This window comes from Lolium perenne, chromosome 6, assembly GCF_019359855.2.
Source record: "Lolium perenne isolate Kyuss_39 chromosome 6, Kyuss_2.0, whole genome shotgun sequence".
Classification (NCBI taxonomy): Eukaryota; Viridiplantae; Streptophyta; class Magnoliopsida; order Poales; family Poaceae; genus Lolium; species Lolium perenne.
The window spans coordinates 220454406-220470085 of record NC_067249.2 but is presented as its reverse complement, the minus strand read 5'-3'; the positions used below and the strand labels follow the sequence as shown (position 1 = coordinate 220470085).

The following is a 15680-nucleotide window of genomic DNA, read 5'->3' as shown; positions in this document are numbered from 1 at the left end:
TTCTCAGATGCCAGCAATACAATTCAGTCACTACTAATCTGGAAAAACACATGCAATATCTCCACATCAATTTGTTATTATACGACATGAAGGCACAATTGCAGCCATGAGACTATTGTATGGTGTCTTCCATCTCCTAGAAGCTAGGCATAATGGCCGCAATACTAGAAACGACTTTTCATCCTCTTCTTCGTCTGTGGAATCTGTAAGACAACAGTTATTACACATATCGAGTTTCTAAGAATCAAAAGGGTGATAACATGTTATGATGAACTGAAGGGAATATGATGTAAGAAATAAATAAAAAGAATTCTCTGAAACAATTCTTACAGGCGCTGTTAAGTAAATATGGATTCTGATCCTACAGGTCTGCTTCTGCTTCTCTAAGTTATTCATCTATCGATAAGTCTCACTTGTGGCAAAAAAAACCCGAAATTGAGAAGCAAAAAAGCTTCCCGTAAGTAAGCATGTAAGTACATAATACATGTCATTCATACTTCCTGCCAAGTCATATGTACATACCACTAGAGATCAGTGTTGACAGCTTGATTGATAAAACAAGATGGTAGCTTATCTTGATGAAAACTCCTCTGATCCTCCACGAAGAAGAAAAAATTCAGGTTGTGACTTTCTAGTACTTCTTCAATAGAAAGACTAAAGAGGCAACAAACCGAAAATGCAGTAGTTTGACCAAATATTTTCAGCAAAAATAATCCTAGGGCGTAGCATCTCAGGCTAATTGCCACAGACTCTCACATGTCATCATCAGAGTCGTAGATAAACAATTTGGTGCAAACAACAATACTGAACTGTGCACAAGGTTCTGAGAATTCTATCTAGATAGATATATGGTGTGACCCGTCTGTTGACGAGGTTACATGCTACAATACAAATGACACTACTAATGATGCTCTTTAGTGTATAAATCAATGTTAGAGAACAGAAATGCAAATACTACCCTATTTGGACAATTTTACGGAAATAAACATTGATCCAGAGAAAGGCACGATTGCGGCATCAACCCAACCATATGGTTCTGGTGTACCATCATAAGATGTGAAACCGTTTCAACACAAAAGTTTTAAGACACGGCGAAAATGTTTGCAATGACATGCTACAAGTCATTGCTAGTCTATATAAAGATGCTATTAATGTGTCACCAACAACACAAAGTTATTCTAGTGTACAAGGTCTTATAAACACAGGAACTGTCTGATGTCTACATAAACAGCACGCATGAAGGACAGAAATCACAAAAATCTAATACAACCACCAAGATCGAAGCATCGGACAATTCAAATATATAACTGCATGGGTTTCCAAAGATAAGAACGAACAAAGTTGCCCTCCCTCTTCTTGGTGTCTTGAAGAATTTCACAGGCTGAAGTCACAACAATAAATATCCGCTTCAGAGTGCTTGTATAGGTTGAATTACTTGACCTGCTAGACAGAATCAAACCTAGAAATACATAAACTAGGACAACAAAAACACAACACAAAAAACAAAAAGACCTACGTCCCCCAACAAAATTAAATTTCAGCAACGTCATACAGAAACTGAGTACCAACATTTTAGAGAGAAAGGTTCCAACGTACTACATACTAGATCAAACTCCACGCTACCAGGCTTATTTAGCAATCAAAACTGGTTTGGAAAGTTGAATCATACATGATTAGGCATCATAGGTAACAATTAACCACCCTAAACACTAAGAAACATTTAAAAACATTTAAAGATCTAAGTCCCCCAACAAAATTAAATTTCAGCAAAAACTGAGCACCAACATTTTAGAGAAAAAGGTTCTGATGTACTACATACTAGATCAAACTCCACGGTACCGGGCTTATTTAGCAATCAAAACTGGTTTGGAAAGTTGAATCATAATCCGTACATGATTTGGCATCATAGGTAACAATTAACCCTAAACACTAAGAAAGATAAGAAAAAAAGTTGATGTTTCAGGTTATATCACCTGAGACCAAAACAAATCCAGCTTTAAGGTGATCCGAGATTGCTGCCACCTATACTTCGTATCAAAACTCTTGAAAATAGAGGATATGCATAAAAACGCTAATCTAACTCAGTAAGAGGACATCGGAGCTGCTGCTAGTTATTTTCCAACTTTCAGATCAGATCTTCCCTACTCCTCAACCGGACAAACAAGTTCAAAAATGGCATCATCCATGTCTTTCAGATCTTCTAATTTTTCATCCGCTCAACCAAATAAAACCTAATTCGAATCCAGTAGCACTTGCCGTGGCTAAAAATTGATGACATATCGTAAGGAATTTATACTATTTTCCAGCAAGTTGTCACATACACAGATTCATCAGCTACCAAGTAGCGCAGCAATAATAAAGGGTGGAATAAGTTTCTTTCTGTGAGGCTCTAACAATGCAGCAGGTATCATGAGTAAGGTTTATGAAGCATGAAAGGAACAATAATCCACCAAAATATCATGAATAATAATAAGAAATAAATTATAAGCTCAGCCACAGCAAATTTAATCAAATCCCTAGACTTCCATTCAGAACTGAGGACTTCAATACATCAACTTAGGCCAACATGGTAATTAGAATAGACCTTCACATCCATGTTTCAATCTCTCACTGTTGAACTCGGGGAAGCATCTGCACAAGCAGCAGGATAAGCAGCTGCAAGTGCCCTGGAACACATTCACCGACGGTCAAGGTACTTGTCTACAAATTTGTTGTGGGTAATACAAAACACGTGGAACAAGTCAATGTCTCTCTTGACCAAGCCCTTGGACTTGAGAACATGGATGACAAAATGCCGTGGGATGAGCCGCCTCTGCAAGCTGTACATGAGAATGGCAGGCCTGTGCGCGATGTATGAAGGCTCTAACCCAAACTCGGTCCTCATGAACTCCACCCTGTAGCCTAGCGTGAGCTCCGACAGGTTAAGGATGGTGGGCAGCTTGCACACGGCCATCCTGGCCTCCGAGCATCCAAGAGCCCTCTCCAGTAACTCGAGTTTCGCGGTAATCCTCTCAGGCCTTTGGTTGCAGACGGTGACAAGGGCTGCCTTGAACATCCCGGAGTCGCAGCTCACGCCTAGCCTCTCGATACATGCTACCATTCCCTTGACATGCTCTAAACTGCTGGTGAGCAGATTGCCGGTACGTCCACGCGCGTAGAGGTCGGCGATATCGTCACAGGTTAGTCCGCACTGCTGCAGGAACGCGATGTTGAGCTTGACGGTGTCAATGTTTCTTGAGAGGAGGGAGAAGTTAAACCTGATGGCAGCCTCCACCTTGTCGTAGGATCCCAGCAAGGAGAGGTAGAAGGCGAGGCGGGAGATCCGGGCGGGGCTGAGGGAGGGCGCGAAGGCGTAGAGGCGGGAGATCTGGGGAGGGGAGAGGCCCATGTCCAGGAGCTGAGCGAGGCGGGGGGTTAGGGTTTTGTCGACGCTGGAGCAGAGGAGCCGAGGGAAGCAGGCAATGGCCGAGGCGATGTCGGCTTTGGCGATCCCGGCGTCGGCGAGGAACGCGCGGACGGCGTCGGCATTGGCAGGCGACTTGAGGTGGGAGAGGTACTTGGAGGCCCTGAGCGCTTTCGCTGGTGCGAGGCCGCACGACGCGACGAGGTAGTCCTCGACGACGAACTGGGCAGGGGTTGTGGAGGCGGCGGCGGCGGCGGTGGAGAGGTGGAAGCGGTGGAGGGGAGAGGCGGCGGCGCGGAGGAGGTGGCTTTGGAGGCGGAGCATCGCTCGCGCTGACTGCTTATTTGAGCGAGTTCGTGTTTGTGATACTGATAACAGCAACTTGGCCCAGCTGCCCCATCTTGGGGCCTCCAAGTCCCAGCAAATGTCTCGTGCGCCGCCGCCGCCGCCTCTCTCCGCGCTGCTCCGCCGCCTCTCCTCCCACCCCTCCCACTCCTCCGCAATCCACGCCACGCTGCTCAAGTCTTCTTCCCTCTCCAGCCCCATCCCGGCGACCGCCCTGCTCACAGCCTATGCAAAAGCCGGCCTCCCAGGCGCCGCCTCCCGCCTGTTCGACGAAATGCCCGCGCGAGACGCCGTTGCCTGGAACGCGCTCATCGCCTGCCACGTCCGGCACGGGCGCCCAGCAGCCGCCGCCGAAGCCTTCCGCAGCATGGCAGCTGCCGGGTTCGCACCAACAGCCGCCACCCTCTGCACCATGCTCAAGGCCTGCGCCTCCTCCCGCGCCGTCCGCCCCGGCCGCCAGGTCCACGCGCGGACACTACTCGCGCGCCACGATGATATCATCATGAAGACAGCACTTGTAGATCTCTACATGAGCTGCGGCTACGTCGAGGATGCCAACAGATTGTTTATCCACATGGAGCGCCCAAAGGATGCGGCGCTATGCAACGCTCTTCTCTCCGGCTGCGTGGAGAATGGCCATTTCCGGGAAGCTTTCTTGATGCTGGGGGGAATCGAGCCCAACGGAATCGCGCTGACATGCGCTCTCTCAGCCTGCTCGGCCACAGCAAACTTGGCATACGGTCTGCAGGTGCACTGCAAGGCTCTCCGCTGCGGGTTCGATTCCGAGACTATCCTCTGCAATGCGCTCATCGACATGTACGCAAAGTGTGGGCGGACAGTGGCTGCACGCAAGGTCTTCGATCGAATGACCGGCCGAAATGTCCTTTCTTGGTCCAGCATGGTTGATGGTTATAGTCGCCATGGGCACGGCGAAGAGGCTTTGGATCTGTTTGAGAGGATGGAGAAAGCTGTCTCGCCAAACGCCATTACATTTCTGGCTGTTCTCTCAGCTTGTGGACACTCTGGCCTCGTGGACCAAGGCCGAGCCAAGTTACATTTGATGAAAAGCAAGTATGCAATTGATCCAGGACCAGAGCACTACGCTTGTTTTATTGACATGTTAGGCCGGGCAGGACAGATCGATGAGGCATGGGATCTCTACTGTAGTTTGCGTGCGAATCTTACTGAGCTTTCTGGTGCTATCTGTGTGGCTATGCTGAATGCATGTATATCTAACATAGATGTGGTGAGAGGCAACAAGGTAGCTGGGCATCTTCTGGAAGTTGATCCGCAGAATACTCGAAACCTTGTGTTGATCTCAAATTTTCACGCTGCTGCTAGGCAATGGTCTGTATCGGATGAGTCAAGGGAGGTTATAATGAAAAAGGGTCTGAAGAAAGAAGCAGCTAGTAGTCATGTATCTATGGGCTAAATACTAATTTGCATAAATCTAAAGGTAAAGTTCATCGACATACCTGCACTGTACACCATAAGTGTATCGACAGTTACTTTTTTAAAGGCAGACCAACAAATCAATTGTGCAAATAGGAGGCTGGGGCTCATTTTGGTTCGAAGACCTGTTATGTATATAGTATTGCAGGTCAGTTTTACTGACAGCTGGTGTAATATATTTGCAATGGCCTAAACAATCCAAAGATTCCGCACAGATGTTCCAGTGTCATATAATCTTTATTATGCAAAATGGTGCAGTCCCATCTTCCTTGTGTTAGTAAACATGTCTCAAACTAAACTTGCTCTTCATTTGAGATATATTTAGAAACTTGTTAGTGCAGTGATAACTGCTGCACAGTTGGACATGATGGTGCCTTATTTTAAATTGACTTGGCATATTTTTTTAATTAAGAACTAAATATGAGTTATACTGCAATAGTGAGAGCAAGTGTATCTCTCATCTAGCTAATTCAGTTGCCATGTTTTAATTTTTTAATACATTTGGGACTATTGGTGAAAAAATTCGTCAGGCAGCTACAATTACTTGATGTATCATGAACTTAAACTATTTTCTTGACTTACACGTGGAATTAAATTTCAGTTATTAAATGGTTGGAGTAGGTCATTATACATTTTGAAGTTTTGGTTTGAAAGATCAGTATGCCTAAGAGAAACAATTCTGCGGTGAAAAAACACTTCCGTCATCATCAGTACGGCGAGCAAGGCGATCAGCTGTCCAGCAGTGGTCAAGATTGGCCAGCCAGTGAAAAAAGCGTACACGCAGCGGCACCCAGCCCTGCCAGGTGAGCTTCCATCCGCAGCAGGTGACGGAGCCATGGAAGGTTGCCAGGTACGCGGAGTGGGTGGTGTAGGTGCCGCTTGCGTTCCACTTCCAGTGCAGGCGGTCCGGCTCGGCGGTGAGAGTGGTGTGCTAGAGCGCTTGCCAGAACAGTAGGTATTTCCCTATTTCTGGGATGGCAATTATGCCTGCAGAAAAAATAATTGTAGCCATGATGCTAACTGGAATCATGGAGATTCAAAGTCTCTGGTATAAATAGTCTAGCTGTAAAGATTATGGGCTGAAAGTAAAGGAATGGTTTAAAACTATCAGGTTAATCTTGGTTCTACTATGCTAAACTAGATGTCTGTGATTCTTGTGATTATTGGTCCTTCTACAAGATCCTTCTGCCAGTTCAGTGATGTCACCAAATGGTCATTTCAATTTCCTACTTGTTTCATATAACACTATTTGGTAAAAAAAAAAATCTTTAGTCGTTAGTAATTAGCGTGACAAAGCAGAATTATAAAAACCGGATCTTAAACATCAGTAATGCTGGTGTGACCTGATGGTTTCCTGGGTTCTGGTTCTGCTACCTAGACAAGAAAACATACTACTCCAATACATGTGTTTCCCTGAAATTAATGGAAAAGTTACGTAATAGTTTGCTACCAGTCAAGTGTAAGCTAATTTGCAGTACTGAAAAACACGTTCATTTCCTGAAAACAACAATCGTGTGTGGTCTAATTTCAGGTCCTAATTTGCAGCCATCTATCTCATAGAAGGTTCATATACTGATATACATGCGTCCTTGAATCTAACAGTGCCATGAATCTATTTTATTCCTTATTCAGAAAAGTGACCATAGTTTATGAAATAGGCATTTGTGAGTTTTCCGATCTCTTACCTAATTCGTTCCGTTCTTACATAGAAAAGCTATACACAGGTCTGCTTTTCCTCTGTTTCATTCTTAATTTATTTGGTCTCCAACCATTTGCCAAATTTCACTTCTAATATTCATTGCATATGTACAGCCGTACATGTACAGCTACATGGTGCATACTGTAGCTGTTGATAGTCAGTGCAGTACAAAGATGGTGTGATGTTGCTGAACGGATGGTTTAGAAAATGGACAGGACTGCTGAATTCATAAGCTATTTTTCTAAATAGTGACGTTGATGTATAGAGGCATGCAACAAGCTAGGATCAGTGGCTAATTCAAGAGAGGGAGGAAAGTAAGCACTTCTTGGATTATCCATTTTCTCTTCTTAGTCCTGATCCTGATTGCAAAAGCAACTTCTTTTAATTTTCTTCCTGGAATATTTCTTGAGCCAAACAAGGGCAAAGGTCTTTTGATATTACCTTTCAGACAAACCTAGAAACTGAACCTTTGCATATGGAAGCAACCAATATTGGTTGTAATGTATAATATCTCATTACTATGTTTTTGTTTTCTTGTTACTGGAATCATATGCAAGTCATAAACTTTGCTGCTCTTTATACTTTCTTGTTTTTATTTAGATGACATGGAGCTGCTCTGCTCATTCCTTCATGATTTGCACTAGCAAATGCAGGCACGGCGGCACGCCGTGCCCTCAAAGTAACCTCTGAGTTGATGAATAAAAGAACTATCTCCATTTAATATTATGCCAATCTCCATTTAATATTATGCCAACGTAGAGGTTGATATATTCTTTTTCAAATGTGAATCTATTGTTGTTTGCACAACGCTCCAGTGAGAAAATATCACCCCTGATAGAGATTCAGACTGCATTACAAAGATCATTGGGAGGTTGACACTACCTGACTACATAACTAACATAGTTTAAGACATACATGAGTCAAGCTAAACTTAAACAACATGGCAGATCGCTATGCCTAGGCACGTGCTCGGATTATTCCTCCTTGCGCGATCGCTAGCATTGACTTCATGGCTGAGGAATGGCGCTGTTGTCATCTTCCAACCAGGGGTTGGCTTTCTCCTGCTAATTAAAGGCTCCGGTTCTTTGTCGGTGGTGTCATTCAGGTCCGAGAAGTCGAGCTCCTTGAGCAGTCAACCTCCTCCTTGTCACGCATAATCTCCTCTATAACTTGATTGAATATTCAGTTGCATGCCTGATGTGCATCTCCTAATCTTCCTTGGTATTAGGCCTCAATGCCTCTAGTTCAGCGGGAACATGTTGGGTGCCTCCCCTCTTTTTATCCATAAGCAGCATAATTTATGAACGAAAAATCATAAATACAGTGGCAGACCATGTAGATCCTACATACTTTTAAAGATGTGACTCGAGTTTTTTCTATATTCTACTTTGTAGACTGCAGATGAACAAATTCATCTCAGAAAATTTATGTATCCAAAGAGAGATGAATTTGCCCCAATCTTGTGGCATGCACATAGAATTTTCTGAAATTTGGAGAGCATAGTGCGCTCTCATGCATGATTCAAATATAGAAAATTTGTAACTGTAAAGGCACAATGGACAGATATGAGATATCTAACAGGGGACCCTAACTAATTTATTTTTCTATATATTACAGACACCATACCAACAAGGCAGAATTATACGGTGCCATATGAGAGTAAGCACCACTGAATTAGCAAAATTTAACCTTCATTATGCTATAAGAAAAGCTCATCATCGTTGCTTAGTATCGAATTTGTACAAATTAGCAAGCTTTCCAACTCAAAAACAAACATAGCATTCTGAATGAGGATTTAAGCACATAAAACCATTTACTTAGCTTAGGCTGAAGTGTGAAGAGCGGCCAAACCCGGCAGTGATGCACAGTTGGAACATGATGTTAAGTTTTATGTGAGCTAGCAACAATGAACACAGATCTCTTACTGATATTCGTGTCGGGTTATTTCAGTATAGAGCAATCTCTATCTAGTTGAATGCAAAGTGATGTGTGCGATCAAACTTCATGATATCTGAAGATTGACTTCTAAAGTAAACTATACCACCTCCATAATGACAAATAGACACCATGATGTATTTATCAGAAGGTAGCTCACCTCACAGGCTTTGGTGTGCAAGGAAATAATGAACCTCCAAATCTAGGAAGATAAGAAAACAAAGGATAGCCAAATCGAAGAATCTTTAACATGAGTAAAAAAAGGAGGCATGTCTTCCTTACCTTAATGAACACCAATAATCCAGAAACACCTTCCTTCCTAGCATCAAGAAAATATAACTTTGTTATCCTATGCACTACCGTGGCCTCCCAAGCCGTGTATCTCTTGCCTAAGTATGTGTCGAAAAATCATTTCATCAGACACACAACATGCAAAAACCATCAGAGATGCATGTACCTTGGTGTATAAAAATACAAATATGGATGTACCTCGTATCTGAATTCCTATATGAAAATAACTGAACTGTAGAAGTTTATTTTGTGGCCATGCACGAATGGCCTATCATTCGAGACCATGTTTCTACCTGTTGCACACATATGGATGCAATAGTGTGAGAAATTGACATCTCTGAAAGATGACATAAGAAACAAAAATTTGTGTAAGATAAAAGAGCACATAGTTGTGTAAACCCATATTTGTAGTGTGATCTCTAGAAGTAAGATGAGATACTTAACTTGACAAATAAATAAAAATGGCAAAGTGCCTCAACTGAGCAAGACAACGGTTTAATGTGTGTATGTTTTAGCATGCGAAGCTGTAAACCTGTGGGTTTATTACTAAAAACTCTCAGAGAGCAGTGGAAAATAAATAACAATAAATTTCTACCAGTCTTATTTTAGCAACTAACTTATCAGGAGCAACATATGCACTATGAGCTATAGTTTCTAATACAGCGTTAAGAACGAAAATATTGAAATAATGGACAACTTATTTGTTACCAGTATAGGTGTAATATTGGCGAAATAATTCTCATATTTAAAACTTATAGCTTACAAATTATTGTTTTGAGAAGGATTATACCAAACCAAAAAAAAAGTTGGTTACTAAGTTAATTTATCGAAATGTGGAGCACTAACATAAGATACAAAGTGCAATCAACAAAACTAACAACATATTAAATATGATTAAGAAACTTGAACACTGATAATCAATTGCATTTGATAAGAGAAAACTGGACCATAGCACACACACATCTAGGTTCAAAAACAGATATTGTATGAAGAGCATATAGTGAGCACATAGTATGCTTGCTGGATTTCAAGAGACTACAGTTGGTCAATTCTTCAACACGTGGTAATTCTTCAGCACATCTCTGAATTGTTTTACCCGGACGGCCAGTATGTTGGCTTCCATTACTGTTGCCTGCGGCAGGAGCAGACACCTTCATGTGAGAAGTAGTCCTATTTGTCATGTGACAGATGATGTTGTGCGAGTAGTAAGAAACACTGAGGTTTCTACAGCCATTGTATCTGATGTAACAAACTGCTTTGTTGTTTTAAGAGGAAAGGTAGTTAGCTCGATAGAAATGCTTAGGAAAGTAACAGTCCCGACTCTGGGCACAATCTACTCCTGGATGGAGGTGAAAATATACCAATCATGTGTGCTAATAGTTGCTGTTTGCTTTAATCCTAATAGAATATTTTTCCTCCCAATTGACACAACGGCAATTGTGATAAATATATGAAAAGGTGATTAAACCTACCTCATGTTAATAATAGACAGAAGTTTGTGCATGATGTCAACACAAAATCATTTGAAAAGTAATTCATGCACAACAGAGGATCTGACACCCAATTATGCGAAACACTCATAATAACCACCAATATAACACAGTTCTATATTCATATCTGTAAGTAATAAATAAAAGGTATGAGTTTGATTATTCATAAATCCAGTGTATTTCGTGTCCATATTGATTCAGCTACATCTACTAAAGTGAATCTAGTTGTTGATTATGGCTGGTCACTCCATGTCTGTTCTAGACCACAAGTTGGCTCAGCCATCTCATTATTTTAATGATATCGACAATGATGAATGAGCACCGTAAGGTTGGCAGAAGCTGCTGCTAGTAAGAGCTAGAAGGTCAGTCGGTGTGAAAATTTAGTTGAAAATATCTAGTCAATTTATTCTCATCTATGAATTTCATAGTAAAATTAGGTACAGGGAGTTTGTCAGCATGACTGCAGGCCATTGAGCTAATATGAAGGAAATCTAGTACACATAAATTTGTGTGAGCATTAGCTGCAAAGCAGAAGATTACAGAGCAATACCTCATGGTCGACAGCAATGAAACCTAGCTCATGCAGATTTCCCGAATCTTGCTTCCTGCATTCCCAAATCCTGGAGACGCGTAGAACAACCTTGTTGAATCCGTATGGCGACAGGGCCTTTGGAGGCAAGAACTGCATCTCTGGCACCCTTGATCAGCAATTGAGTGTGAATGCTTAGGTCGATGCTGTGAATAAGATATGCATCCCGTGTGCACGGGTTGCAACGCATCTCCGCAGGATCCAACCCCAGCCCCGTTCCGAGGTCGGAGGAGACGCCCATTCAGGCGCAGCACTACCTGCCGCTGTCGGCCCCCCACCCAAGCGGACGGACGCGTTTTCTCTCCATGCCGTCGTCGAAGGCCCGGAGCGCCTCCGGGTTGTTGGCACCGCACGTCTGGTACAGGGCATGGCCGCCGTGGACGCGGAGCAGGACGGCGATATGAAGTAAGTGGAGCAGGGCGCAGCGGCCCCCATCTCCCGCGAGCGGCGGCGGTCCCCCTTCTCTGCAAAAACGTAAGAATCAGTTTGTATTCACAACATACAGAAAACCAGTACCCCATTCTTCACTCAAAGCTTCCAGAAAATACAATCAGATATAGAAGATTTTTTCATCCAACAGAAAAGAAAATAAAAACATACCGGCAATACAATCAATTGAATGCTTGCCCAGGAGAATTTCTGTCCTTCCAGCGTACATATATGTATAGTACATATTCTACACAATAGTAGTATTGCATAAGAAAGTATGCACATCAGGAAAAAAAAAGAGGCAAAAGGAGAAAATGAGAACTATCCAAGCACCACTCCAAAGCTCCGTTCAACTGACTCTAAATCCTAATATTATCATCACATACAAATCAAGTAGAAATCACAGAGAGAAACGATTTATCATTACCTTGCAGGTCAGCATCTTGATTGGGAACTCCTCCTGAGGCAAGGACGGGGCGATCTGGAAGCCTTACTGGCCCGTGATGTGACCATGTCCACCTGCACCTCGTCTTAAGATAGAGAGGATTGGAGCAGCCGGACATCCTCACCCTGTAGAGGCTCTCAATCAATCCTGAAGGTGCTAGATCAGAGCCGTCCCTCACCATGACCGTGAGCATCTCCTCCTGGAAAGAGAGAGAAAGAAGATAGAGGGGAAGATGGATCTAGCGCAAAGAGTAAACTAACAAAATGATCCGGTTTAGACGATTTAGGAATTGAACGGAAGTAGGATTCCACATCAAACATCGGAGCGACAAGGGGGTAGGATCGGGGCGCAAGGGCCCGGCTGGAAAGCGCCAATCTAATCGCCAAAATTTTGCCGCAGATGCAAAAAATAAGGACGTAGGAGATGGCCAGAGAGAACTAACCTGCCATTGATTTGGTGGTGTCTGCCGCTTCAGGTCGCTCTCCTCCGAATCCTCAATCCTTGCTACATCGCATCCCCTTCAGCGGCCGATCAGAGCGTGCTTCACTTACCTACCGCGCCATCTCATCTCCAAGTCTAGTCTCTCCACCTGCTCCTGCAGTGCGTCGTGGGTCGCCGGGGAGCCAAAATCTGCCGACAGAGCACGGAGGAAAAGGAGACCGGCGACCACGAGGAGGATTTAGGGGCAGGGGAGAAGCTCAGATAGGGAAGGGGAGGTCGGTGGGCGCCGGCCCTAGAAGAAGGACGCCGGCGGCAGGCATGCGGCAACAACAAGGAGGAGAGCGGAGAGGGAAAAAGAAGATGTCGGGACAAAACGACCGCTCAAATCGTTTGTAGTGCGGGAATTTATGCACCGCTTTGACCAACTGTTTAAAAGAAATTGCTACATCCACCTAGGTAGTAACGAAGCCCACCACAAAACGAAATCTTAAAAGGAGTACGGTAGTTCCAAAGCAGCACCGGAAATGTACACAGAAAAATCACTCCAGAAATGAACCATAAGTTAGGGGTACGTGTCAAGCATATAACTAATCCGAAAATAATCCAAAATTAGGAGAAAAAAGATGTTTGTTACTCTTTAGTATAGTAGTTATTTGTATAGTGAGTGTATATCTTGAAAGCACGGTACACCTGCTCCTGTATTGAATTAATTCAACAAAGTGATTGTTCCTTGGGAATATTCAACGGGTGCAGCAAAGCGGGCTAGGCCCTTCTAGTTTTTACCTAATCCACAACGCTTCTCCACCTTTCACCACTGCTTGCCCTGGCTCGACGTGAAGCCTACCCTTCGTTTGCACAACCTCAAGGCATAGAATGAAGGGGAATGGAGAAGAGATACTGGTGATGAAAATCCAAAGTGTGAGCAAACTGAAAAATAGAGTCAATCTCATCAGATTTACTTTTTTTTTTTTACAAAATAAAAGGTTAAGTACTCAGAAGATTGCAATAATCAGAGTGCTAGGATAACAAGTTTCAAGGTACGCCTCAAGAGTATCAGGATCAGGTGTGAAATTCAATTAGTTTTTAACCAGCAAATCCAGATACTTGAACATAAAGATCATGACTCCCGATAATTCACATTATGATCATTCATACACACGCCGGAGATCCTGAAAAAATCCATGTCCCCTGTGGTGGTGATATAGCGACGTCTACGCAACTTGTCATCAACCACAGCAAAATAAAAGTTCCCATAAACCATGGTCACCAAGCCCATAAGATCATATTTTTCCAGACCATTTCTTTCTTCCGGATTATGTTGATCACAGAGACCTGGGATGGAGGATATCGCGCTTCGGTGCCGACGCAGACAACCACAGGCAAAGCTTCCCCCATGAGGCGAGGACAGACTACTCCAGAACAATAACCATCTAGAATGTGTGAGCACACCCCACAGTAAAGTAGTGGCAAAGCAAAGACAGAAACAATTATACACTGACGATGCCAACTATGAGGAGCTTCAGCTCACACCACTCTCAGGTTGCCTGAGTTTCAAATGAGCCCAAACAATCACAAGTCGAGAACTCAAGACATAGCAACTTAACAGAATATACAAATTCACACTCACGTCAGTTGCCAAAACCGTAATTAGTGGATGATTTGTTTCATTTCAATATACAGTAACAGGTACTGCAGCGGTCATACACATACTATAATTACATTAGTCAATTCTAACTGATCTAGGCTAAAGAAAATGCTCACAGACAAATTCATGGTTCAGAGAATGAAAAGGCTGACCATGGAAAAGCTTGTGATTTATGTATTGCTGGATAGCACACCCTCACCCATGACGAGATGCAAATATGTGAAGGTTATAAGGTGAAAATATACAAACCTGTAGCTCAAAATTGAGTTTTTTCATGTTCCACTGCCAAAAAAAAAGTCAACAATATTTTGTAATTCTAGGATCCAACACATTATGCACTTAGGACATGATGAAAGCTTATACAATTCCAAAAAAAGTTACTTGTCCCTGTAAACTTCTATAATAGTTGTAGCATGGTAACTTATATTTGATCATCGAAAACTAGCTAGATAAATGGTAGCCTAGAAGCAGAATCATTCATAGTGTGGCGCAACTTCAGTAACATAAGCGTCTGCAAGCCCAGAAGACCTCTTCACAAATTTCTCATGGGTAAAGGTAAATACGGTGTACAAGTCAGATGTCTCTCTTTACCAATCCTTTCACCTTCAGAACATGTATGACAAAATGCCATGGGATGTCCATGGGCGAAGCGCATCCCCCAGGACAGACTTCTCCAGAGCAACAATCATCTCAAATGTGATAGATTTGTTTTTGATGGAATGTACATGTTGATGTAGATTGTATTTCATTAGATACATATGGCCAAGAACAACGAGGTGGATGTTTATACTCTGGAACTTGGAGTGTTCATTACTGATTGAAGAAATATGTCTTCCTTAGTTATGTCTTCATGCTTCATTTTAGAAGATGGATATTGTCATCTTGCACATGTGTGAATGCTTCAAAAGGATTTGACGTTGCGGTTCATGTCTTACTGTGCTTATCTAAGTTGCACGATTAGCTCTATACCTCTGGAGAATACATAAGGGCATCTCCAGCGGCGCACGCAGACGGAAAATGCGTCTGGTACCACCTCCAGCGGGGCTACGCATAGTGACCGGGCCGTCCGCGGCGACGCAAACCTGGTCCAAATATGCGCCAGGTTTGCATCTCCGCGGACGCTGCGCGGACGCTGCGGTCGTCCGCCCGGTCCTCGCACGGCGCAGCTGGGCGGCGTCGCAGTGGCAGGACATTGAAGGCGATATGGCTTCCGAGCCTCTTAAAGGGATGTTGTCGGCGCCCATTTCCCCGATCACACCATTGCCAGAGCCAATACTGTAAGGGTATTTTACCCTTATCCATTATTTTGGTATCTATGACACCGTGCTAGAGTATTTGGACTAATACATGCCTACAAGATGACTTTCAGGTATTAGCCAAAGAGGTATGATGGTGTAGCAATGGAACAAAAGGCAACGGGAGACCCCCCCAATTCGACGAAAAATCAGCTAGTTTTTCAGAGCCTGGCCGGTCACAGATCCGGTCGGACCGGCCCTGGCACCGGACAGCCCGGTCA

General features: G+C 43.4%; 2 protein-coding genes across 4 annotated transcripts; one reads left to right on the top strand and one right to left on the bottom strand.

Annotated features, from left to right (window-relative positions):
* Positions 1-2436: 2436 nt before the first annotated feature.
* Positions 2437-4099, bottom strand: LOC127306147 (transcription termination factor MTERF15, mitochondrial). Of its 3 annotated transcripts, none has more exons than XM_051336759.2 (2): positions 3275-4099; positions 2437-3193 (listed from the first exon to the last, which is right to left on the bottom strand). In XM_051336759.2, the coding sequence occupies exons 1-2, from the start codon at positions 3947-3949 to the stop codon at positions 2678-2680; spliced, it is 1191 nt and encodes a 396-aa protein (XP_051192719.1). In that variant the 5' UTR covers positions 3950-4099; the 3' UTR covers positions 2437-2677. The 3 variants fall into 3 exon arrangements, with proteins under 3 accessions (XP_051192719.1, XP_051192720.1, XP_051192718.1); XM_051336760.2 differs by having other exon boundaries at positions 2437-3190; XM_051336758.2 differs by having other exon boundaries at positions 2437-4097.
* LOC127310051 (pentatricopeptide repeat-containing protein At5g66500, mitochondrial-like) lies at positions 4023-5180 on the top strand. Its single transcript, XM_051340751.1, has one exon. It carries the CDS (start codon positions 4023-4025, stop codon positions 5178-5180), a length of 1158 nt encoding a protein of 385 aa, XP_051196711.1.
* Positions 5181-15680: the final 10500 nt, after the last annotated feature.